This window comes from Priapulus caudatus, unplaced genomic scaffold (genome assembly GCF_000485595.1).
Source record: "Priapulus caudatus unplaced genomic scaffold, Priapulus_caudatus-5.0.1 Scaffold186, whole genome shotgun sequence".
Taxonomy (NCBI): domain Eukaryota; kingdom Metazoa; phylum Priapulida; class Priapulimorpha; order Priapulimorphida; family Priapulidae; genus Priapulus; species Priapulus caudatus.
The window spans coordinates 66,669-86,219 of NW_014577247.1; the positions used below are offsets into that span (position 1 = coordinate 66,669).

Genomic DNA, 19,551 nt, shown 5'->3' on the forward strand with positions numbered 1-19,551 from the left:
TTCGGCGTGTATGTGAACACATTTGGGACTAACAGGGTTTACTAGAATCCCACCACTCCACCACAGAGTCACCGCAGTAGACGTTAGATGAGCGCTGTTGCTCTGCGGCACTTGTTATTCACTACTGATGTTATATACAGTGTGCGTGTTAGCGTGCGTGCGTGCGTGCGTGCGTGCGTGTGTGTGTGTGTGTGCGTGTGTGCGTTTATGAACATAAATTACTGACCTTTGTAGTGCCGCAGTCGTACATACATCACTGATTTATAGTGTACAGATAGTGTTTGTACGGTGCGCAACTGATTTACATTTCACCCTGCTATAATATTTAACATTTAGAGACCTTATTTTCACGCTATTGTGTCCAATCCACTAGTCACCGTAATAAATTTCGCAATGTCCTCTGCCCGATGCTTGTATTCACAGTGTACCAGCTATAATGACTAATTACCCGTGATATACTGGCTGACCCTGCAAGTCATTGTTGGTATCACCAACGTGTAGCCATCAAATACTGAGTGCACAGCGAAAGGGACGTTGGCAGTAAGTCTATGTAATATATATGCCCGTGAATTCTGCTTTCCCCCTTTTCATTAGGGTAATGTTTGAGCGTACACATATAGTATACGCGCCTATCCGCAGCTCTCGGTTTCCTGCTAACGTTGTATAAGAATAAAAAGGACATTAACCCTTGCCTCCAGCTATTATAAAATACCTCGTTTAATGTGCCATGGTTGCGGGATGACACGATGATCGTGTTTTAGAATGCTGCATTGTTAAAATGTGATGGTCCGTCTATCCCACTGATAACTATAATAAAATCGTTTATTATAGAGATCAGTGGTCTATCCACGTATTGCATGAAGGAATTATCTAGGCTTTGGTGGCACACATATTTGCTAGTGGCGCACCGTGCTCAACAGAATAAGGATGGTGTCTGATGGCAATGATAGGGCCTTCTCCTGACCTTATCCGGTACATCTCTTGATCAAATCGCACGCTAACAGTAACACAATCACAGTTGTCTAGCGAATTCGCAGAATCAAAGATTTTCTATCTTTGCTAAGGCAAGAAATCTTTACCTCTACTAACAGTATGTCTTATCATTTTGGTAATTAGCACAGTAGCTTACGTAATATCGGCTATGATTGCTTTTATTCACTCCTAAGGGTATTACGTGTGAAATGTATTATATGGTCACGCATTGTATCTCATCGTGCCAAGCCCTTATCAGAGACTTGCGATAAATTTGTGTAAATTTATCAATTCCGGTGGTCTGCTAAAGTTTAAACATATAAACTGGTATTTTAAAGTTTTAAAGGTGATGTGTTTTCAAGTTTTTGTTAAAGTTGTCGTTAACGAAAGTTGAAATCTGAATCATTTCCGAAAATTGTAGCCTGATGGAAAATGATGGACACACATTCATGGACGGATGTTTGCACGGATGGATCCACAGACACATATATATATATATATATATATATATGCACGCTTGTGCACACGCGCGCGCATGCACATACGCACATGCATACTGCTCTGTCTTCCTACATATGTGTATCTCAAGGGTGAATAATGACAAATATGTGTCATTATTCAAAATTTGTCAAAATTATTTAAAATTTGCCAAAATTATTCAAATGCACGCTTGTGCACACGCGCGCGCATGCACATACGCACATGCATACTGCTCTGTCTTCCTACATATGTGTATCTCAAGGGTGAATAATGACAAATATGTGTCATTATTCAAAATTTGTCAAAATTATTCAAAATTTGCCAAAATTATTCAAAATTTGTCATCATTTATATATATATATATCCTTCTGCTGCTTCCAGGACTGAGAAGAAGGAGGTTCTCTCTAAGGATCTCGCCTCCGTCGAGAAACGGGTGAAGCTTCTGGAGCAGACATGCAGTGCCACTTACAAGAAACTGGTGTCTCTGCAGGGGGCGCCAGGTACACAGGACGTTGAGAAACGGCGGGTAAGTTCAAACCTACATTTAACTCAAAGAAGCAGCAATTGACTTTAGATTGACGGGCAGGTATAGCCAATCAGAGTTATGAGGGCGCATTTTAAAAATGCTGTTTAAGCCCGGCGCACACGGGAGTAATTTTACTCAAGTAAAATGACGCATAAGTCAAAATACTCACGCGTAATATTTTCAGCGTTCGCCGCACACATGAGTAAAATGACCCAAGGAATAAGTGGTAATGCAGATCACGTGACTGTGCGCAGCCAATACTGCATGGGCGCAAAATGATTTAAACGCATGCGCTGTGAGTGCCAGTGTTGAGTAAATTTACTCAGCGCGCGCACACGTTGAGTAAAATGACGTCATTTTAGTAAATGAGTCAAAAATTATCAAACACGTTTGATATTGAGTAAAATGACGCATGCGTCAAATTACTCAACGAAAATCCGCCGCACACGTGAGTAAAATGACTCGTGCGTTATTTTACTTGAGTAAAATTACTCACGTGTGCGCCAGGCTTTAGTAGCAAAATGTCACAAATGTGGAAATTTGGCATTCGTGTTGTGAAAAACATGTACATACGTACATGTCTAGCTTGTCTGACCCGACAACAACATACACAGAGAACGTGATGATCTCGCTAGGATAGACGATCAACTCATTCGGAAGCGCATGGAAAAACGACCAGCGGTTTTCCGGACGTGGACGTTAACCAGTATGGCAAGATATAAAATAACAAGTTAATCGCGTGTTTTGTTTACACAAGCCAGGGATGAATAATTGAGCGAAATTTAGACAATCGCTGGCAGAAATTCTGCTCATAACTTCCTGCATGTAAAGTCTGTTTCATATTTATGAATCATCTAGGAAGCATATTCAGCTGTTGTATCTGTTCAGCTTTAATTGCCAGAATACAGGTAATAGTTTCACGCAAACAAAGGCATGCTTTATACCTGTGCTATGTAAGTATGCACAGGCTATATATGTATATATATACAAGCTAATTATAATGTATAATGTATATATATATACTATATATTATATAATATTATAATAGGCAAGATATAGATGGTTTTAGTGTCCACGGTGTATAATGTTCATCATATCCGCCCGGTTCGTACCATATATTACATCTGTGTACGTCATTGATACATCATTGAAAATATGGATATCATTATATATGTTGAAATTCAATACACAACGTCGCGAGAGATATTCAATATTTCATATTCTCTTGCGACGGCGCCGCGGCGACCGCATCGTCGCGCGAGATATTCAATATTCCGAATGTATTGATTTTCAACATATAATGATATCCATATTTTCAATGATGTATCAATGACGTACACAGATGTAATATATGGTACGAACCGGGCGTATGTGATGAACGTTATACACCGTGGACACTAAAACCATCTATATCTTGCCTATTATAGAGATATTCAATATTTCGAATGTCGCGTATTCTCTCGCAACGGCGCCGCCGGCCCGACGCCACGTCCGCGCGAGATATTCAATATTCCGAATGTCGCACATTCTCTCGCGACGTCGCCACGGCAATCGCACCGTCGCGCGGCAGCATCCATCGACTAACGCACGCGATGACTTGCACAGCGGAAGCAGCTCACGAGGCCCCAGATGTCGGCCCAGTTCCTCGAGAATCGCTCGCTGCTGGACGACGGCGGAAGCGTCGGCGGAGGCGGCACGCTTGCGTTGATGTACCGGCTGTGCGGCGACGCATACGCTACGCTCGCAGAGGGCGCCACCGTAGCGCAGACGACGCTCGAGGACGACGTGCTTGTCCCGCTCAATAACGTCGTCGAGGTGGAGCAGTGCGGGGGCGTGGGGGGAGGGGGGAGGTGACAGGGGGGAGGGGATCGGGGCGAGGAGGACAGGAAGGTTGTGGGAAGGGGTATGGAGGATGATTAGGGGGAGGAGCACGGAGGAGGGATGGAGTGGGCTGTGGGGGGTCGAGGGAGGTGATATGGGGAGGCGGATGGTGGCATGGATTACAGGAATGTGAGCACCGGGGAGGGGTTGGGGTGGGGTGTGGGGGAGGTGATAATGGGGAAGGGGGTGGAGGGTGGTTTATGAGAGGTGAGCCGGAGGAGGGGTAGGCTGGGTGTGGGGAAGGTTTGGGAGGTGATAATGGGGAGGGATGGAGGGTGGGTTATGAGATGGAAGCATCGGGGCGAAGGTGGGGGGGTGGGGTGTGGGGTACTAAGGTGTGGCGGGAGGTGATAATTGGTGGAGGGGATGGAGGTGGTTGAGAGGAGAGCACGGGGGAATGGGTGGGGTGGGTTAGAAGGGTGTGATGGGGGAAAGGGCGGAGGATGGAGTGGGAGAGGTGAGCACGTGGGAGAGGTGAGGAGAAGTGTGGGGTCAGGATTGAAGAGGTGACAGAAAGAGGTGATAAGGGAAGGGGTGGAGGATGGAGTGGGAGAGGTGAGCACGTGGGAGAGACGGGGTGGGAGAATCTTTTTGCTTTACCTTCATAAAATTATCTATGTCCCATATTTTTCTTTCATCGTGTCCATCTCGTGTATTACGCTTGTGTAAATGACTATAGTAGCTGTCATTTATTAGCGAGCAAACAATAGTCTGGTAAGATCAGAGTCTCTGTAGAGAGGCAGACTGCGGGGAGAGAGATGGGTAAGCCAAGGGAGAGCGAGTTAAACATCACTGCGCGTCGTCGTTGTGGGAACGGTGCTTACTACATACACGAACTCCTTCTTGACACCTGCCGCGTTGTTGCTTTTAGAAACTGATAGATAGATCCGCGATAACGTCTTTTTTAGTGGCTTAGCCCGTTGTTGCGAATGAGCCACCAGAACGGCGGCCTTGAAACGGCAGCGTGAAAAAAAACGATGTTAAAGCGTGAGGCGTCTGTTTACAGAACGACTTCCCAAACGTGATGAAGTTGAAGAAGCAACTTGAAAAGATGACAGCTGAGCTGGATGTACTGAAACAGAAGTGAGTTCATACAGTAGTTAATTCAACAGCAGTACAGCCACTCTAATAAAAAAATATCATAGAAATTTAACAAGTAATAACGCATGCCAAATGCTATCAAATCAAATGTGTGATCTTAAAAGTTAGTCTGTACGATACACAATACCAGAAGTAACACAAAGAACAGTTCTATCTATCATGTTACTGCTCTCATTGCATTCGTTGAGTAGAGATTTCATTTCTCATGTAAGTGTGCGGTTTTAAGATGAGAGTGGAATTCTGCGTGTACAGGTGGCAAACGTCAGTGCGTCAATCAGCACAGGTTGGTAGCAGCGGTATCGCTGCTCACGCGGCCAAGGTAGAGCAGACAAAAGCAGAGATGGATGACCTGCTATTAAAGACAGAGCAGTGCAAGGTGAGTGAGCGGGAGGGCTGGGCCTGTGTTGAGGGCAGTGGAGCGACCAGGGTAGTTGTCTAGACCCCCCGTTGTAGGAAGAATTATCACCTGCAATGTTTACCGTGTTTTCGAAAATGCCATTGTGTGCAGCTAAAAATAACGCACATAAAATAGGCAATTCGAAGTAGAATGCACCTGCGTTTTTCGACCACATTAAGTTGTGCCGCATGGTCAATTCGGCTTAAAGTGGAAAATTTCTTAACCGGCATTCCTCGAACATAGATTATTTGAGCACATTTATTGCAGGCTGCTATCAATTTTGTGTAAGATCTTCTTTTCGTTTTAGTTTAGGCTCTTTTCTAAGTTGATCAATTTCCTATTAGCGCTGACCATGAATCGTCTGCTTGTTGTCACTCATTATCAGGGCTGCTGTACGTAACACTGCACACGCTAGAAAAAACCTGTATGTGTTGATGCGTCCATTTTGTATTGCAGGACTTTCTTGCCACAGAACTCTACCGACTGTGCTCCAAGGAGGCAGAATTCGGTCAACTGCTGATAAAGGTGCACGAGAATAAATGTTCTTTTCGCGGTGCGAAGGACGAAAGTTGGCCATCACTAAATCATTGAAAACCTGACAAATAACGTTTGTCATTCTGTGTAGCTGTTTGTCAACACTCCGTTTGAAAGTGTGGGTTACTTTATAGTGGGCCATCCAAACTCGTACAAATGGATCACGATCCATAAGATACCATTGATTAAATCAACCTAAATGTAACTTATTGCCATTTCGTGCGTAATATGCCCAAACCCACGGCGAAAATCGGTTATGCATACCGGTGAATCTGACCTAGATACCCTAGATACCTAATATGCGTGTACATTCGCACATACGCCCACGCTTTCCTCACTGGTGGTTTTCGGATTCATTACCTTGCGATTTTCTGTGTGCTATAGTTGGTAGAGATACAGAGGCAGTGTCACAGGGATGCACTCACCTGCCTAGATGAACTGCTACCCGCACTGCACAGCCAACGAGGTGCGTCAACACACGACTCCAGAAGCACTATCGATTTAATTCCGCGAGAAAATTTTCTTGATTTATTTTTGCGAAAAAAAATCCATTGATTATTTCTCTGTTTTCGAGCTCCTCGTTCCTCTCTACTGCCTCGCGCGGTGGTAGAACGCTCCCAGCTTACGTGCAATCAATTAAAATTTGTCAAAAGCAAGTCGGCAGTCGATTAGCAGACAAAACGAGATTACGTCAAATGCTCCATAACCATCCTCCTAACGATATAGGTCGTCTCCGAGCCCCGCAGGCATAGTGGACTGCCCCCATCGCAGACAGTTCCATCTGCTGCGCTGCACACTCGGCGACTCCCCCCTTCTCTTTAGATCTATTCAGGCTGAAGCCCATGTACAGGGTCACACTCGGTGACTCCCTCTTTCCTCTCTAGATCTATTCAGGCTGAAGCCCGTGTACAGGGTCACACTCGGTGACTCCCTCTTTTCTCTCTAGATCTATTCAGGCTGAAGCCCGTGTATGGGGTTGCACTCGACGATCACCTTCGCGCGACGGATCGCGATGTCGCAGAGGTTCTAGAGGACTGCATCTGCTCGATACTCGACCTTGGACTCGAGGAGGAGGTCAGTGGCGGATTTCCTCTTTCTCTCTCTCGTCTTGGCGTGGAATTCCTCCACTCGTTTTATGTTTCTTGTCTTCTCCCTGCACGTAGTGTTGTTTCGATAATTTACCTATTTCTGATTGTTAAATCTTTTGTTCCTGCTTTTGAAAAAAATGTAATCGGTTTAATGTTGTGCATTAATCGCTTACCGTGTGTGTATAACTGTGTATCATGAGTACCATGCCATGTAGTAAACTTTATTATTATGCCGTAATGTTCCGTAATCCGCTCACAGTCTCAGCTACACTGTACAGTTTTTTTTAAACTATGCCTTCTTCTGCAAACGTGCTTTTACGTTTCATGTTCTCGGTTTTCCTCACAGGGCTTATTCCGTGTCGCCGGCAGCAAAACGAAAATCAAAAAGCTGACTGCAGAGTTTGACGTCGGCTCGCCGGACCTGACAGAGTACGACATCCACTGCATAACCGGCGCGCTGAAGCAATACCTGCGAGCGCTGCCTGAGCCGCTGATGACCTTTGACCTGTATGATGATTGGATGGAAGCTACCAGGTAAGAATTATCACGCATTGTGGATGCTTGTCGCACGGGAACAAATTCAATGCTGAAAGTGAATGAATGTAATAATGCAAGTATTGCAGCATGGTATCCAATTAATGACTGATCAACTAAAAAACAGTGCGTGCTAAATTGCCCGCGTGCATGTGTGCATGAATTGGGGAGTACATCCTCTAATGGACAGCTCAACATACATGTCTGTCCAACACCAATCTATCCTAATGTGGATGACGATATATAGCATGCCTCTCATAGATTTTTCATCAAATTTTAATGTGAATTTTCTTTTAATTTTGATCTGCCAGTGGTTTAATCACGCAGTTTATGATCATCTCTCGTCTGATCGTCTCATCTGATTGTCTGTTTGCAGAGTTGATGACTTAGACAGCAAGTTACAAGCACTGTGGATAGTTTGTAGCAAACTGCCAAAAACTTATTATACAAACCTCAGGTAGGCTTGTGTTTCTAGTGGCAGGAAATCAGCAGATGTGATGATAGGCAATTGTGGTTTTGTTTTAGAGCTGACTCTAGTGAAGATCTATCTTATCTAGCTAATCACTTATCAGTTTGATGGAGTCGGAGACTGTTTAACATGATTACGGTTCTCTGAAATGTAAATAGAAGGATCTCTGTTTCGCAAACGGAAATGAGTTAACTGATTTATTTAAATAGCATTCTGTAAACAAAAACTACTTGAATGCACGTGCATTTGTAAAAATCAGTTTATGAAATCATATTCCATTAGCCATTATGCCAGATACTATCGTGTAACAGTATGGATAGTTATTACCTCTGCCCAACGGAGTTAGAGAAGGTTATGTGATCGGTCTCGTGTGTTAGTGTGTTCGTGTGTTCGCGCGATCGATATTAGTGCATCGAGTCAAGCCAGCCACAGCCAGCTCCAGCAGCAGTCAGCAGCAGCCAGCAGCGAGCAGCGAGCCAGCTCGTAACCCATACATGTTACATGGGTATATCGTGGGTTATTCATGTGTTCGTGAGTCGTATGGCCTATGGGGTATGTCGCTGGCGGAGGTATGCACTCTCCGTGAGTGCCCTCTGTCTAGTTTAGAAAGTGACCAGCCGGGTATAATTGGATGTGGTTAGTTCATTTATCTGATAGGACGTGGACCCTAGGCTGTGAAGAACACTTTTACTTCATTCGATTCATAAATAATTAGCTTAAATAATATTCCTTTGTGTACATGAGGTGATTTTGAGACATCATTGCAATTTTCAGATACCTTGTCAAGTTTCTGGCAAAGTTAGTCACACATTCCCAAACGAACAAGATGACACCGACCAATGTAGCAATAGTTTTTGGACCAAACTTGATATACCCCAAGGGTGATGATGGGTGAGTGCCATGTGACGATGTTCATTTATTTGACGATTAGGTGAAATTATTTCTTTTTTGTCCATGTTTAAGGTTGATCGTTCGCTGTCAGTAATCGTGATGATTATTCATCAGAATTCATCATCCATGATGAATTTTACAATAACAACAACAACACCAAAAAACAACAAAAACTACAACGACGATGACGATGATGACCAGTAATTCCTCCCCCTCTCCCTCGCCTGGAGAGCATCGGAGCTGCTCTTGCGAAGAATAGCTGCTGACGCTCGTGTCTTGTTGCTTCGTGCAGGATGAATGTGTTCATGTCGGCTCAGCAGAGCTCCATCATCGAGACGCTCGTTCAACACGCCGACTGGTTCTTTCCTGGAGGTGAGTGTCGTTTACGGACAGTGCGCCGCACGCCTGTCGTCTGTCTCTCCCCATCGACAACGGCTTCCTCCCGTGGCTTCTTTTCCCATTTGCTTATGCCATTAAAGTGAACTTGATTGCTATTTGCATCAATTCATTTGCTTCTGCGATTATCGAAGGCTGCTTCCTCCTCTGGGTTTTCCATCTTTTATGCTTTTAAGTTGATGCAGGCATCTCTATAACTCTAAGGAATTTTTCTGATTTGACGTATCTGTCCGGAGTGATTTACGGGTAACTCTAGCCAGGCAGCATCGCTATAGGGGCAATCTAAAGCTCTGCTTAGTACCGAAATGTAAACATATGTACAGGTTTAGCGTGACCGACCTAGCAACATTATCCAAGCAGGGCGTAGTCATTTCGCTCACACTGAGAGGTCAGTTAGTAAGTACATACTGAAAAATAAGCAGAGTGCACAAATACACTGGAGCGGCGTTCTCCCAGAAGTAAGTGTCTGCATGTTCACGCTGATTCGTCCCGATTCCCTGCATATACAGATTAATCCACTACTGTTGATGGTGGGCCTAAACTTAGGTTCCTAATATCGCATACTACACATAGCATATCGCATTTAATGTGGCGATGGTAATGCCACACACACTGACCCCGCGTCGCACCAGTGTGTGCTGGCCGAGTAGACTATATCTAGTACAGGAGCGCCTCACACTAACATAGGTATGCCGCGGGGTTCAAATTTCACCACGGCACCGACAGCAAGTACCATGGTTGCCCTGAAAATCAGATGATATCCGCAGCAACAAATCGCCCTACCTAACTGGTCTCCATCCCCTACCCATAAATCCCACATAATGTATGTGTCTCTCTTTGCTCCACGCAAAAGGTTGCCGAAAAGTGAGTGACCTTGATGACTTTTCTTTGAAGGAAATCATTGCCTCTGTGCACATACAACTTGCCCCGATGCGCTAACGTCTCAGTTAACTGAGGCGTATGCTTGCCATGTCCTTTAAGTGTTTAGAAGTTCGCTCTGCGTGCGCGTGTCTCTATGTGAATCTGCTTCTAGACGTCGACTACAAGCCGTACATGCTGCCCACGCGGAGCAACTCTCTCAGCAGCCAGGACAGCGCGACGCGCTGCAGCAACGGCGGTGCCCTCTTCCTCCCGCCGTCTCCGTTCGGCCGCAGCGAGCATTCGAGTCCCGAGTCGAGCTCGCCCGGGTCGCCCGCAGAGACGCCGTCGCCGACAAAGTCCAACCGCGACCCCTACTCGACCTTCCTCAAGCTGCTGCCGGCGCGCTTCCAGGAGGGGGGGCCGCCGCTCGCCGCGTCGTCCGAGCGCAGCCGCTCAATGCCGTTCCTCGACCTGAAGCTGCCGCGCTCGCGGTCCGGCGCTCTCGACATCGTCAAGGTCTCAAAGAGATCCTCGAAGAAGTCGTCGTCAAAGTCGCTCAGTCCGACCGTCATCTACCACCCGCATCTCGATCAGTCGCCGCCGGCAACGACCACGTTGAACGAGCCGGGGCTCGCGCGCGCGCCCGCGTCGCGGCAGCTGCGGCATCGGTCGATCGGGTCGCTCGAGAACATTCAGGAGGATCTGGACAGAAGGCGGGGAGACGGAGGAGGAGGAGGAGGAAGAGGGAAGCCGCAACGTGCGCACTCGATCGACAACTTACTTGCGGCGGAGAACGAACACTGCAGCCGCCTGTCCCTGCCGCCAGGTGGCGCTTCTCACACTAGAGGGCAGCACGGTGGTGGTGAAATCATCTCCAGAAGATTAACGATGAGACTGCAGCCACACTGCACACTAAAACTAACCTAGTACACGGTCTTAACCTCTAACCAAAATTAACTAGGTATAGTGCTTCTGATTTCAGGTGTGCGACACACTCAAAACCATGCAGTGTGTTGTTAAGACCAACTAACAACCACACACAATATACTATCATATGGTGTTGTAAAACATCCTGCGCTTTTATTGCAGGGGAGTCGCATGTGGTGGTGGTGGTGCTTCTGGTTTTATGGTCTGCCTTTCTTCCTGCTTTACCTAGCAAACCATTAATAAATTAATTATTATTGGAATTCTACACTGGAATTGGAAATGAAAACAAAATCAATCATCGCAATCTGTTTTATACCATTATACGGTTTTATTGGCCGCTAGCATTGCGAATCAACGAATGATGTCAAGTGGCTTTCTCATAAGTACGTGTGCGAGTGACGCCTTATCGGACACCGTTTTGCAGATGAGGAGTTTAAGGTCACTGCCGACGGCGTCAAGGTCGCATCGCCGTTCATGCTCAGTCACCTGACGAGCGACGACGCACTGTCGCTGGCATCGACCGACTTACGCCGTCGCAACCAGTCTCACGATTTGCTCAACGTGACAGCGACGCCCCCTAGCAGGCACGAGGCACCGGACAACATTTCGCTGACTTCGTCGAGTCGTTGCGCTTCCCAAGACTCGCTGTCTAGTTTACTGACACCGGGGGAGAGGTAGGCTCTCTCTCTCTCTCTATCGTTCCCACCTCTCACTCTCTCCCCCTGTATCTCTTTCACTTTCTCTCTCTTTTTCAGTGGAAACAGCATTCACTAGCCACGATGTGCTAGCTAGTGTATAGCTAGATCTTGTTTGTGTGTGGTAGTTGAATGCATATGTATGTGTTGCTTACCACTAAGTGTTGCTTATATGATACACAAATGGATTTCGTGATATTTAGCTCGCCTTGACATCATCAAGATGAGCCATTGCCATGGGGTGTTGTCTGTCGTACGTCTGTCCGTCCGTCTGTCCGTCCGTCAACATTTGGCTACGGTCAACGATAACTCAAGAACTGTTTGACCCACATGTTTCAAATTGGATATAGTTGTTACTCCTATGGGAGAGGTTTCAACGTCCTATTTTGGAGCACGCCCGCCGACCTACTTTCGAGCCACGTCCACTTTTTGGCAAAAATGGAAATGGCCAAGTCAGTTCAGGTTCAATGGATTTTGCTCATTTTTGGTATGTGAATGAATAAGGACTGGCCCCAAAACATATCACACGGGTTTTGATATTTTTTTTAATTATGCAAATTAGGTAGATTTTGGCAATTTCACAATGCATTTCAGTGTCTGCCTACGGTCAACGATAACTCAAGAACTATTTGACCCACATGTTTAAAATTACATATAGTTGTTACTCCTATGGGAGAGGTTTGAACGTCCTATTTTGGAGCACGCCAGCCGACCTACTTTCGAGCCACGTCCACTTTTTGGCAAAAATGAAAATGGCCATAAGTCAATTATATGCCTGTGGCAGTTAATGAAAGCGGGCTATAGTACTAGAGCTAGAGGTTGGAATACTCAGTCAATCTAGCGTGCAACTAAATTTGGCTGAAGTGGGAAGTTTCACAGTGTTATTGAATATCTTATATGCTTGATCAATTTTCAGTCGCGAGTTCATCGCTCTTACTTTTTTAAATTATTTATAGCCTTTTTATTTGCTCATTCAAATAATATTGTTTATGTTAAAATATTTTGTAACCCATTCGCAGAGGGAAGTAATAATGGGTTGCATAGCTCTTGCTTTGATCCAAGGGAGGTCTTACTGCAGTAATATTGCAGTAAAGGACAGTATCAAGGTCTCTCCAACTCAATGTAGGATCAATAACGCAACACTTATTTGGCGCTTTCTTTTTTGTTTTATTTTGCTCGTCTTCAGTTCGAAGCAGGAGGGGAGGAGAAGGAAGAGGCACGCGCCTCCGGTTCCCATTGAAACTGCGGTGGTTGTTCCAATGGAGACGGTAACAGAACCCAACTCGGTATGTCGGGTAGCTGCGTCCGTGTCCAGGCGTCCACATTCATTTCTCCCGAAAGCATGTTTGCGACCAGAAAATCTCGAAAAAAATTAACTGAAAGATGAGAAACTGGTTTCTTCTGTGTCCCTGTAATGTGAATGTAAATATAACGTGTCCAACGCTCTCTAAATAAATGCTGTTCATAAATTTGGATGACGAGCGACATTGATTGCGGGTACACGGAGGCATTTAGGTTTTTGGATGAAGCGAATGTGGGCGCCTGCAGCGACCGTGCGCGCACACACACACATGTCCGTGTCACGTTCACAGTGTATTTGCTGTTGTTTTCCACAGCCTGAGTACGCGAGTCAGAAGTCCAGTAGGTAGCAGGAAGAAGCCTGCTCCACCGGTTCCCCAGAGGCCGCCAGTGTTGTTAGAGAAAATAGAAAAGGCGAGGGTAAGGTCTCCATAGAGAGATTGTGCCTCTGCATGACAGCATCCATCCAGTCTGATACCTCTAACGTCACTTAGAGCTGTTTGCTTGCTATTACCGTCCAATCTGCGTGTAGTCTACGTGTTCTGCATGGGTAGTAGTGATTGGTTGGTATGATGGGGAAAAACGAATAGCTAAATGCTTAGTGGTTTTACTAACCCCACAACAGGATAGGCATTAGATGAGGGAAGGACTCCGATCGTGAGGTGAAGAGCATGGGAGGACATAAAGATGGCATTTTATGGTCAATATGCTGTTGTATCTATCTATGAGGTGTGGACTGCATTCTATTTATTTGCTTATTGTTGGTGTGCTGCATGCATGCTTCTCACTAAAAGTGCGTGATAGTAGAGTATGCAGCAAAACCTGTGTAGAACAACCACTGAAGGAAAACGCAAAAATTGTTCTTTATAGACAGGTGCTTTCAGTGTATAACCGCCATTAATGAGAAACGCCCAAAATGTCCTTTATAGACAGGTGTCCGTTCTATAGAGGTGACTACTAACATAGGTTTGACTGTACGCGTATTTCCCTCGCAGGGTTTCAGCGATTCCGCTACTATCCTGCACCTCTGATTGCGCCAGTCTTGCTAACTAACCGGACGTCGATTCCCTCCCGCAGTTCGTCGACAGAGAGAACAAGACGAACGGCGAGTGCGTCCGGCCCAGCAGCATCGAGGCAGAGAAGAGTCCAATCCTCGCTAAGGAGAGGCCCGTGCCGCCTCAGCGCTCCAGCTCCTACACGCCGCCGACGAACAGTAACCGCCGCCCCTCGGGACCGCCCCCGGGGAAGCCTCCTCCGCCGACTGCCGCCGCCAGACTGCACAAGCCCGACGTCATCCCCGGCAACGACGCCGCTGTCAGAGGTCAGAGGTTGCCGGCGGAGAAGGTTCCGCCGCCCGTGCCGACCAAGCCGGCGCTCGATCGGCGGGCGTTTACACCCGCGAGGTCGCCCTCTGTCGAGGTCGCGCCGAAGAAGCACTCGGTGACCTCTGACCCGATCCTGAGCCCGAGCGCGGACACGCGAAAGGTCGAGTCGAACGCGATCCCGACGAGACGTTCCGGAAAAAAGTTCACCGACCATCGGCGGAACGACGACGACGAGGAAGTTCCGGTGAACAACGGCGGGAAGCCGACGGAACACATCTACGCCGTTCTTGATGCAAACACGAGCGTCCGCGTGCCGAGTCCGGGCGGAGTCGACGCAGATGCGACGTCGAACGGCAAGGACTGCGTGCCGAGCGTGCCGCCGGTGTTCGAGCCCCCTGGTGGCAGGCTTGCGAATCTTCAGGAGTCCGCGTCCGACCGGCCGGCCTTATCTCCGCCCCCTGTCCCCGTGCAGGGGAATGATAATCCCAGACCAGTGACGAGGGAGGACGAAGATGACGAACACTCCACGTGGTTTTAGGGTCCACGACTCATAATGTTCATAATATCTGCCCGGTTCATCATAGCTACCATGCATATGTGTGTATGTGCTCGGACACACGTGTATATATACGTGTGTATATATATATATATAATAAAACGGTGGCATAACAAGCAGATAGTGACGACTACTAGTAAGTTTATCATGTTATCGTGACTTATCAGTAACAAGTGCATATAATGTTCAACCGCAATCTCCTTTTAACAAATTTGCCTTAACCTGTTCGATTTTTGTCTACCACCTTGGGTTGTTTCTTGAACAACGTTCACGCGCACCATTAGCCTAATATCCTTACTTTTATCCTAATAACTTCCTATATAAGGCCTACAGTGACCGCTGAACGATGATGAAGGAATCCAGCATTGACACAGTCATGCGCAACATCTTACGATAATTAATCGAATCATTTATATAATTAATAATAGTATGTAAAGGAACCGTGCAGGTGAGAGCCATTTTCTGTGGTTCATGGATTATTGAGCATTATTTAGCATTCCATCGTCGCTAGATTTGTTTGGTGCTGCTGTTTAGTAATCGCTAGTCATTTGATGTGCAAATTCCAAAGCAGAGGCAAAGTTGTACTATGTATGCCAAGTCACCCAGTCGGTCGTGCACGTGCACGCAATTATGGAAGGCTTTATTATGTCACGTAGAGTATAATTAAAAATCAAACGTTGTAAACGAACGAATATTTTCACGTTAGTTGCACAAATATTCACCCGTGTGTAAATCTACAATCTAGAAGCTATGCATTATCCCATCTTGCCTTATGACGTTGTGTAGGTGTGCTACATGCAAAGTGCCATAAAAATCGTGGCCAAATATATATGGCGTTAGCAGTTTAGTTTATATTTAATATTAGCATACTGAAGAGGTGTTAGATAAGGTATGCTTATAGAATGTGGCAGATACTCATTCATACCATGGACATATCTATAGGTGCACACACGCACGCAGGCGCACACACGCACCCACACACGCACACAACATGCACAAGTGGTTAGACGCGCGCACGCACACACACACACACACACACACACACACACACGTGTTTATACGTATACGTGTAATATATATGTACAAGTCTGTAGGTGATGCTTTCCTAAATATGCTAACTGCTTGTGATATTAGCTTTTGTCATTATCCATCCAACTAATGGGACATATCACATGTAAGATGGAATGGGCTGTTTATAAACGCTATCATCTCCTCAACTCTACATGTTCATCGTGAAGGAATGAACGTTTATACAATGTTGGGACGTGACATGATGAATTGTTACCTTCATTCAAATTCTAGGAATTATATGACATATTAAAGCTGTACCTTATAATGAGTCGACAATTATTTTTATTTTAGCCATATATCAATGGTAGACATGTTGGAACCAGGTTTACTTTGTAGTTCAACATGTGTTCACATTTGAAATTTATGTATACAGCTTTTGTTTAATGTTACTAGTTTTTAATTGTCTATAAGTGAACACTGGCAACAAGGCAAAATGCATTTGTTATATAGACTGACCAATATTTGTTCAACTATTTGTTTGTACCCATTGTAAGGGCATTATATTGCTACAGGCATGACAGGACCACAGAATTTGTGTAAGGCTGTTTAAATACCATATCCCTATGTTATTATGTAATATCACAACTATATCTGTGAAAATATTTGATGGGGTTTAGGGGCACAATTAACACGTTCGAGCCGGTGGTTTTATTTTACAGGATATTGCTGACCAGGCCGTTTTATTTGGCATTGTAAAGAATTTAGTTTTGAACTATGTAATGCTCTGGAATATGTGATGAAGAATATAAAGATATGTACAGTGTGATTGTACATCATGTAAATTAATTAGTACTTGTGAATTGATTATACAACTATGTATTCCTAAACACCATGTAAAGGTAAAATATTATATTTTTAAGGACGGCTTGAAAATTAAATAAGCTTATAAATGCCCAGAACTTAAACAAAACGTAAGGTTTGTAAGAAACTGTTAAAGGAAACTGTGTTCAGTAGGTAGACTAACATTAGGCAAAACATTTCTGCACGGTATCTTATCCAGTTTTTATTCATAAAAGCAACAACATTTCATATGCCCATGCAGCTCTCTAAATGTAGAGGTATTGGAAATAGTCTTCAAGATATTTCATCATAACTGAACAATCCTCGATTTGTTGCCAAACACTGCCAATTATTATCTGAGATGCGATAGATTCATTCAGAACCAGAAAAACACACTATGCATATTGTCCTATGCACACATGACACGCTATTCTCGAAAATTCAATTGTATAGTGATTCTTCTTCTATAGCTACTCATTTCCACTAAAGTTGCCATGCTTCGCAATCTGCTACATCAAACTTGTCACTGCAAACTCGTTACCACGCTTGTAACGTACTCGCATCACATGCACACTCATACATCACAACATAAGCCAATACCCAGAACCGAAGTAGCGTAGTTCTTTCTACAACACTGCCACGTTAACCACTGCTTTACTACGGCCAATTACAGCAGACGTATTATCAAATAGATGCAAACACTCACGCTTGTACCTTCTAATTCAAGTGAAAAACCTATCCGGCTAAAAAAAGCTTCCAACCTAGAACGTGCAGACGACGACAAACGTAACCGCACGTTTGTTCGCTGAGTTTTAACACACGCTAACATTTCCGTTTGGCCTACCACCCCCCACCCGCTCCCACCTAGTCTATCATCACCACCACAACGCGTGCGCGCGTATCCCGCCCGAATCGCTCTCTGCGACGCACAATTCTAAGTCATGTCGAAATAGTCGGTGATCTCGCCCGACGTCGCGCCCATGATCGCCGTGCTCTGATTGGCCGCCTTCGCCGCCGCCTTCAGCTGGTCGATCTTGTCGGCGGCGGTCGCGTTGTGCGGGATCGGCATCGGGCACTTGGGGCCATGCATCTCGCGCTGCGCTAGCGCCACCAGCGACACGGACGGCATGAAGCACTTGTCGCGCTCGGCCGTCGCAACGACGTTCTTCTTCGGCTCGACGTCGTAGCTGACCGTCGCGCAGCCGTAGTACTCCGCGAGCTCGTTCACCAGGTGGCGCTGCTCGCGGTTCATCACGGGAAACGAGAAGCTCTTCTGCTTCAGCTTCGACTTCTTCGCCTCCTGCACGAGCTCGGTGAGCTGCCGCTCGACGGCCGCCGCGATCGCGAGGTTCTTCTTCGCAAACTCGCGCAGGAACGGCGAGTAGCTCGGGTTGCCGAGCCTGTTCGTCAGCTCCGGGTTGACGATCTGCAGCGCGAGCGCCACGCGGCGATTTCGCTCGATCAGCGCGCACTCCTCGTTGCACTCGAGCACCTCGCCGCGCTGCCTCGCGCTCAGCATGCTGTCGATACTCACCGCCTCGCCCGCCTGCATCTCGCTGACCCGCGCGCCGAGCAGCGACGCCGCCATCTTGGACGCGAGGCTGCGGCGTTTCCAGCAAGGCAGACGCTCGACGCGCGTCTTGCACACGCACCTCATCTCGACGCTCTGCCGGCACGGCGTCTTCGCGCAGGGGGCGCCGGCGTGGCAGGGCGCCGCGCACGCGTGGCCGCAGTCGTCGCGTGACTCGGCGCACGGCTGCGCGCACGGCGCGGCGTCGCCGGCGCGGCAGACGCCCGCGTGGCACGTGCGCAGGCACGTGTGGCAGCCGCACGGCAGCGGCTTCGCGCACGGCCGCCCGCACGACACGTTCGTCACGTGGCATGCGATGTGGTGGCGCTGCTCGTGCCCGCCGTTGCACCACTTGATGGTGAGGTGCGTGCAGGGTGGGCAGCGCGCGTCGGCGTGGCACGGGTGCATGACGGCGTGCTCGCAGTCGTGCTGTCGCGAGCATGGCCGCGCGCACTCCGGCGGCGTGGTGCCGCACGCCACAGGCGGGTAGATCACCGCCACGCCGCAGTGACACCGCAGCTCGTCGAAGCTAGCGTGCCAGCACGACGGGCAGTTGCCACGGTGACACGACTCCTCGCAGCTGTGCAGGCCGCACGGCAGTTTCCGGTTGCACACCTGCGTGGGAGAGAACACGGAACGACGATATATAGACTATTGGCTACCTGCATTATTGATACATGCGACGATAATTGAGAGCATACTCTTCTTCAGCACTGCGCACACTCAGCAGACCACCAAAACATCCAGAATTCGATGCAAGGCATATATATATATATACATCTTGACCAGGGCTCGAATTAACCGACGGCACCGACGGCAATTGCCGTGGGTGCCCCTATCAATCGCCGTACTGCCCCTGAAAATTCAACCCGACCGACGGCAGTGACCTGCCTTGCCCTTTTCTGTAATTGCTGTCGGTGCCTCTGGCTAGACTGGTTCGCGGCCGCACTGTTTGTCGCAGAGCGTGTACATTGTCTAGCAGAGCGTGAGGCCGGATACCAGTCTATCCTTCGGCAAAAACAATAACGTGGCTGCCCGTGGTAGAACACGAATATTTAAATGCTGCACGTGGACTCGGCCCGCGCGCGATTTAAAGCGCGGTAAACGACGCTCGCGCAAGAATGGCCAGCTTGTACGGTGTGTAGCTTGCTAGTTAGTGCAGTAAATTTAGAGAAATTTTAGTAGAATTCATACGATG

The 19,551-nt window shown here is 47.0% G+C and overlaps 2 protein-coding genes across 4 annotated transcripts in view; one reads left to right on the plus strand and one right to left on the minus strand.

Moving 5' to 3' along the window:
- Positions 1-15,950, plus strand: part of LOC106806931 (rho GTPase-activating protein 17-like) — a 29,703-nt gene extending 13,753 nt beyond the window's left edge. Inside the window, exons 2-15 of one of the 2 annotated variants that reach the window (XM_014809106.1) lie at positions 1,834-1,978; positions 3,584-3,793; positions 4,866-4,942; positions 5,213-5,336; positions 5,814-5,882; positions 6,276-6,357; positions 6,838-6,965; positions 7,326-7,513; positions 7,890-7,970; positions 8,757-8,873; positions 9,166-9,245; positions 11,482-11,731; positions 12,939-13,038; positions 14,129-15,950. In XM_014809106.1, coding sequence (XP_014664592.1) covers positions 1,834-1,978; positions 3,584-3,793; positions 4,866-4,942; positions 5,213-5,336; positions 5,814-5,882; positions 6,276-6,357; positions 6,838-6,965; positions 7,326-7,513; positions 7,890-7,970; positions 8,757-8,873; positions 9,166-9,245; positions 11,482-11,731; positions 12,939-13,038; positions 14,129-14,914 — 2,437 coding nt within the window. In that variant the 3' untranslated portion in view covers positions 14,915-15,950. The remainder of the gene's footprint in view (positions 1-1,833; positions 1,979-3,583; positions 3,794-4,865; positions 4,943-5,212; positions 5,337-5,813; positions 5,883-6,275; positions 6,358-6,837; positions 6,966-7,325; positions 7,514-7,889; positions 7,971-8,756; positions 8,874-9,165; positions 9,246-11,481; positions 11,732-12,938; positions 13,039-14,128) is intronic. The other variant, XM_014809107.1, reaches the window with a different exon arrangement.
- A 1,036-nt stretch (positions 15,951-16,986) lies between these two features.
- LOC106806929 (transcriptional repressor NF-X1-like) overlaps positions 16,987-19,551 on the minus strand; it is a 7,975-nt gene continuing 5,410 nt past the window's right edge. For both annotated transcript variants that reach the window (XM_014809105.1, XM_014809104.1), the window contains exon 3: positions 16,987-18,968. In XM_014809105.1, the coding sequence (XP_014664591.1) occupies positions 17,718-18,968 (1,251 nt within the window). In that variant the 3' untranslated portion in view covers positions 16,987-17,717. The remainder of the gene's footprint in view (positions 18,969-19,551) is intronic.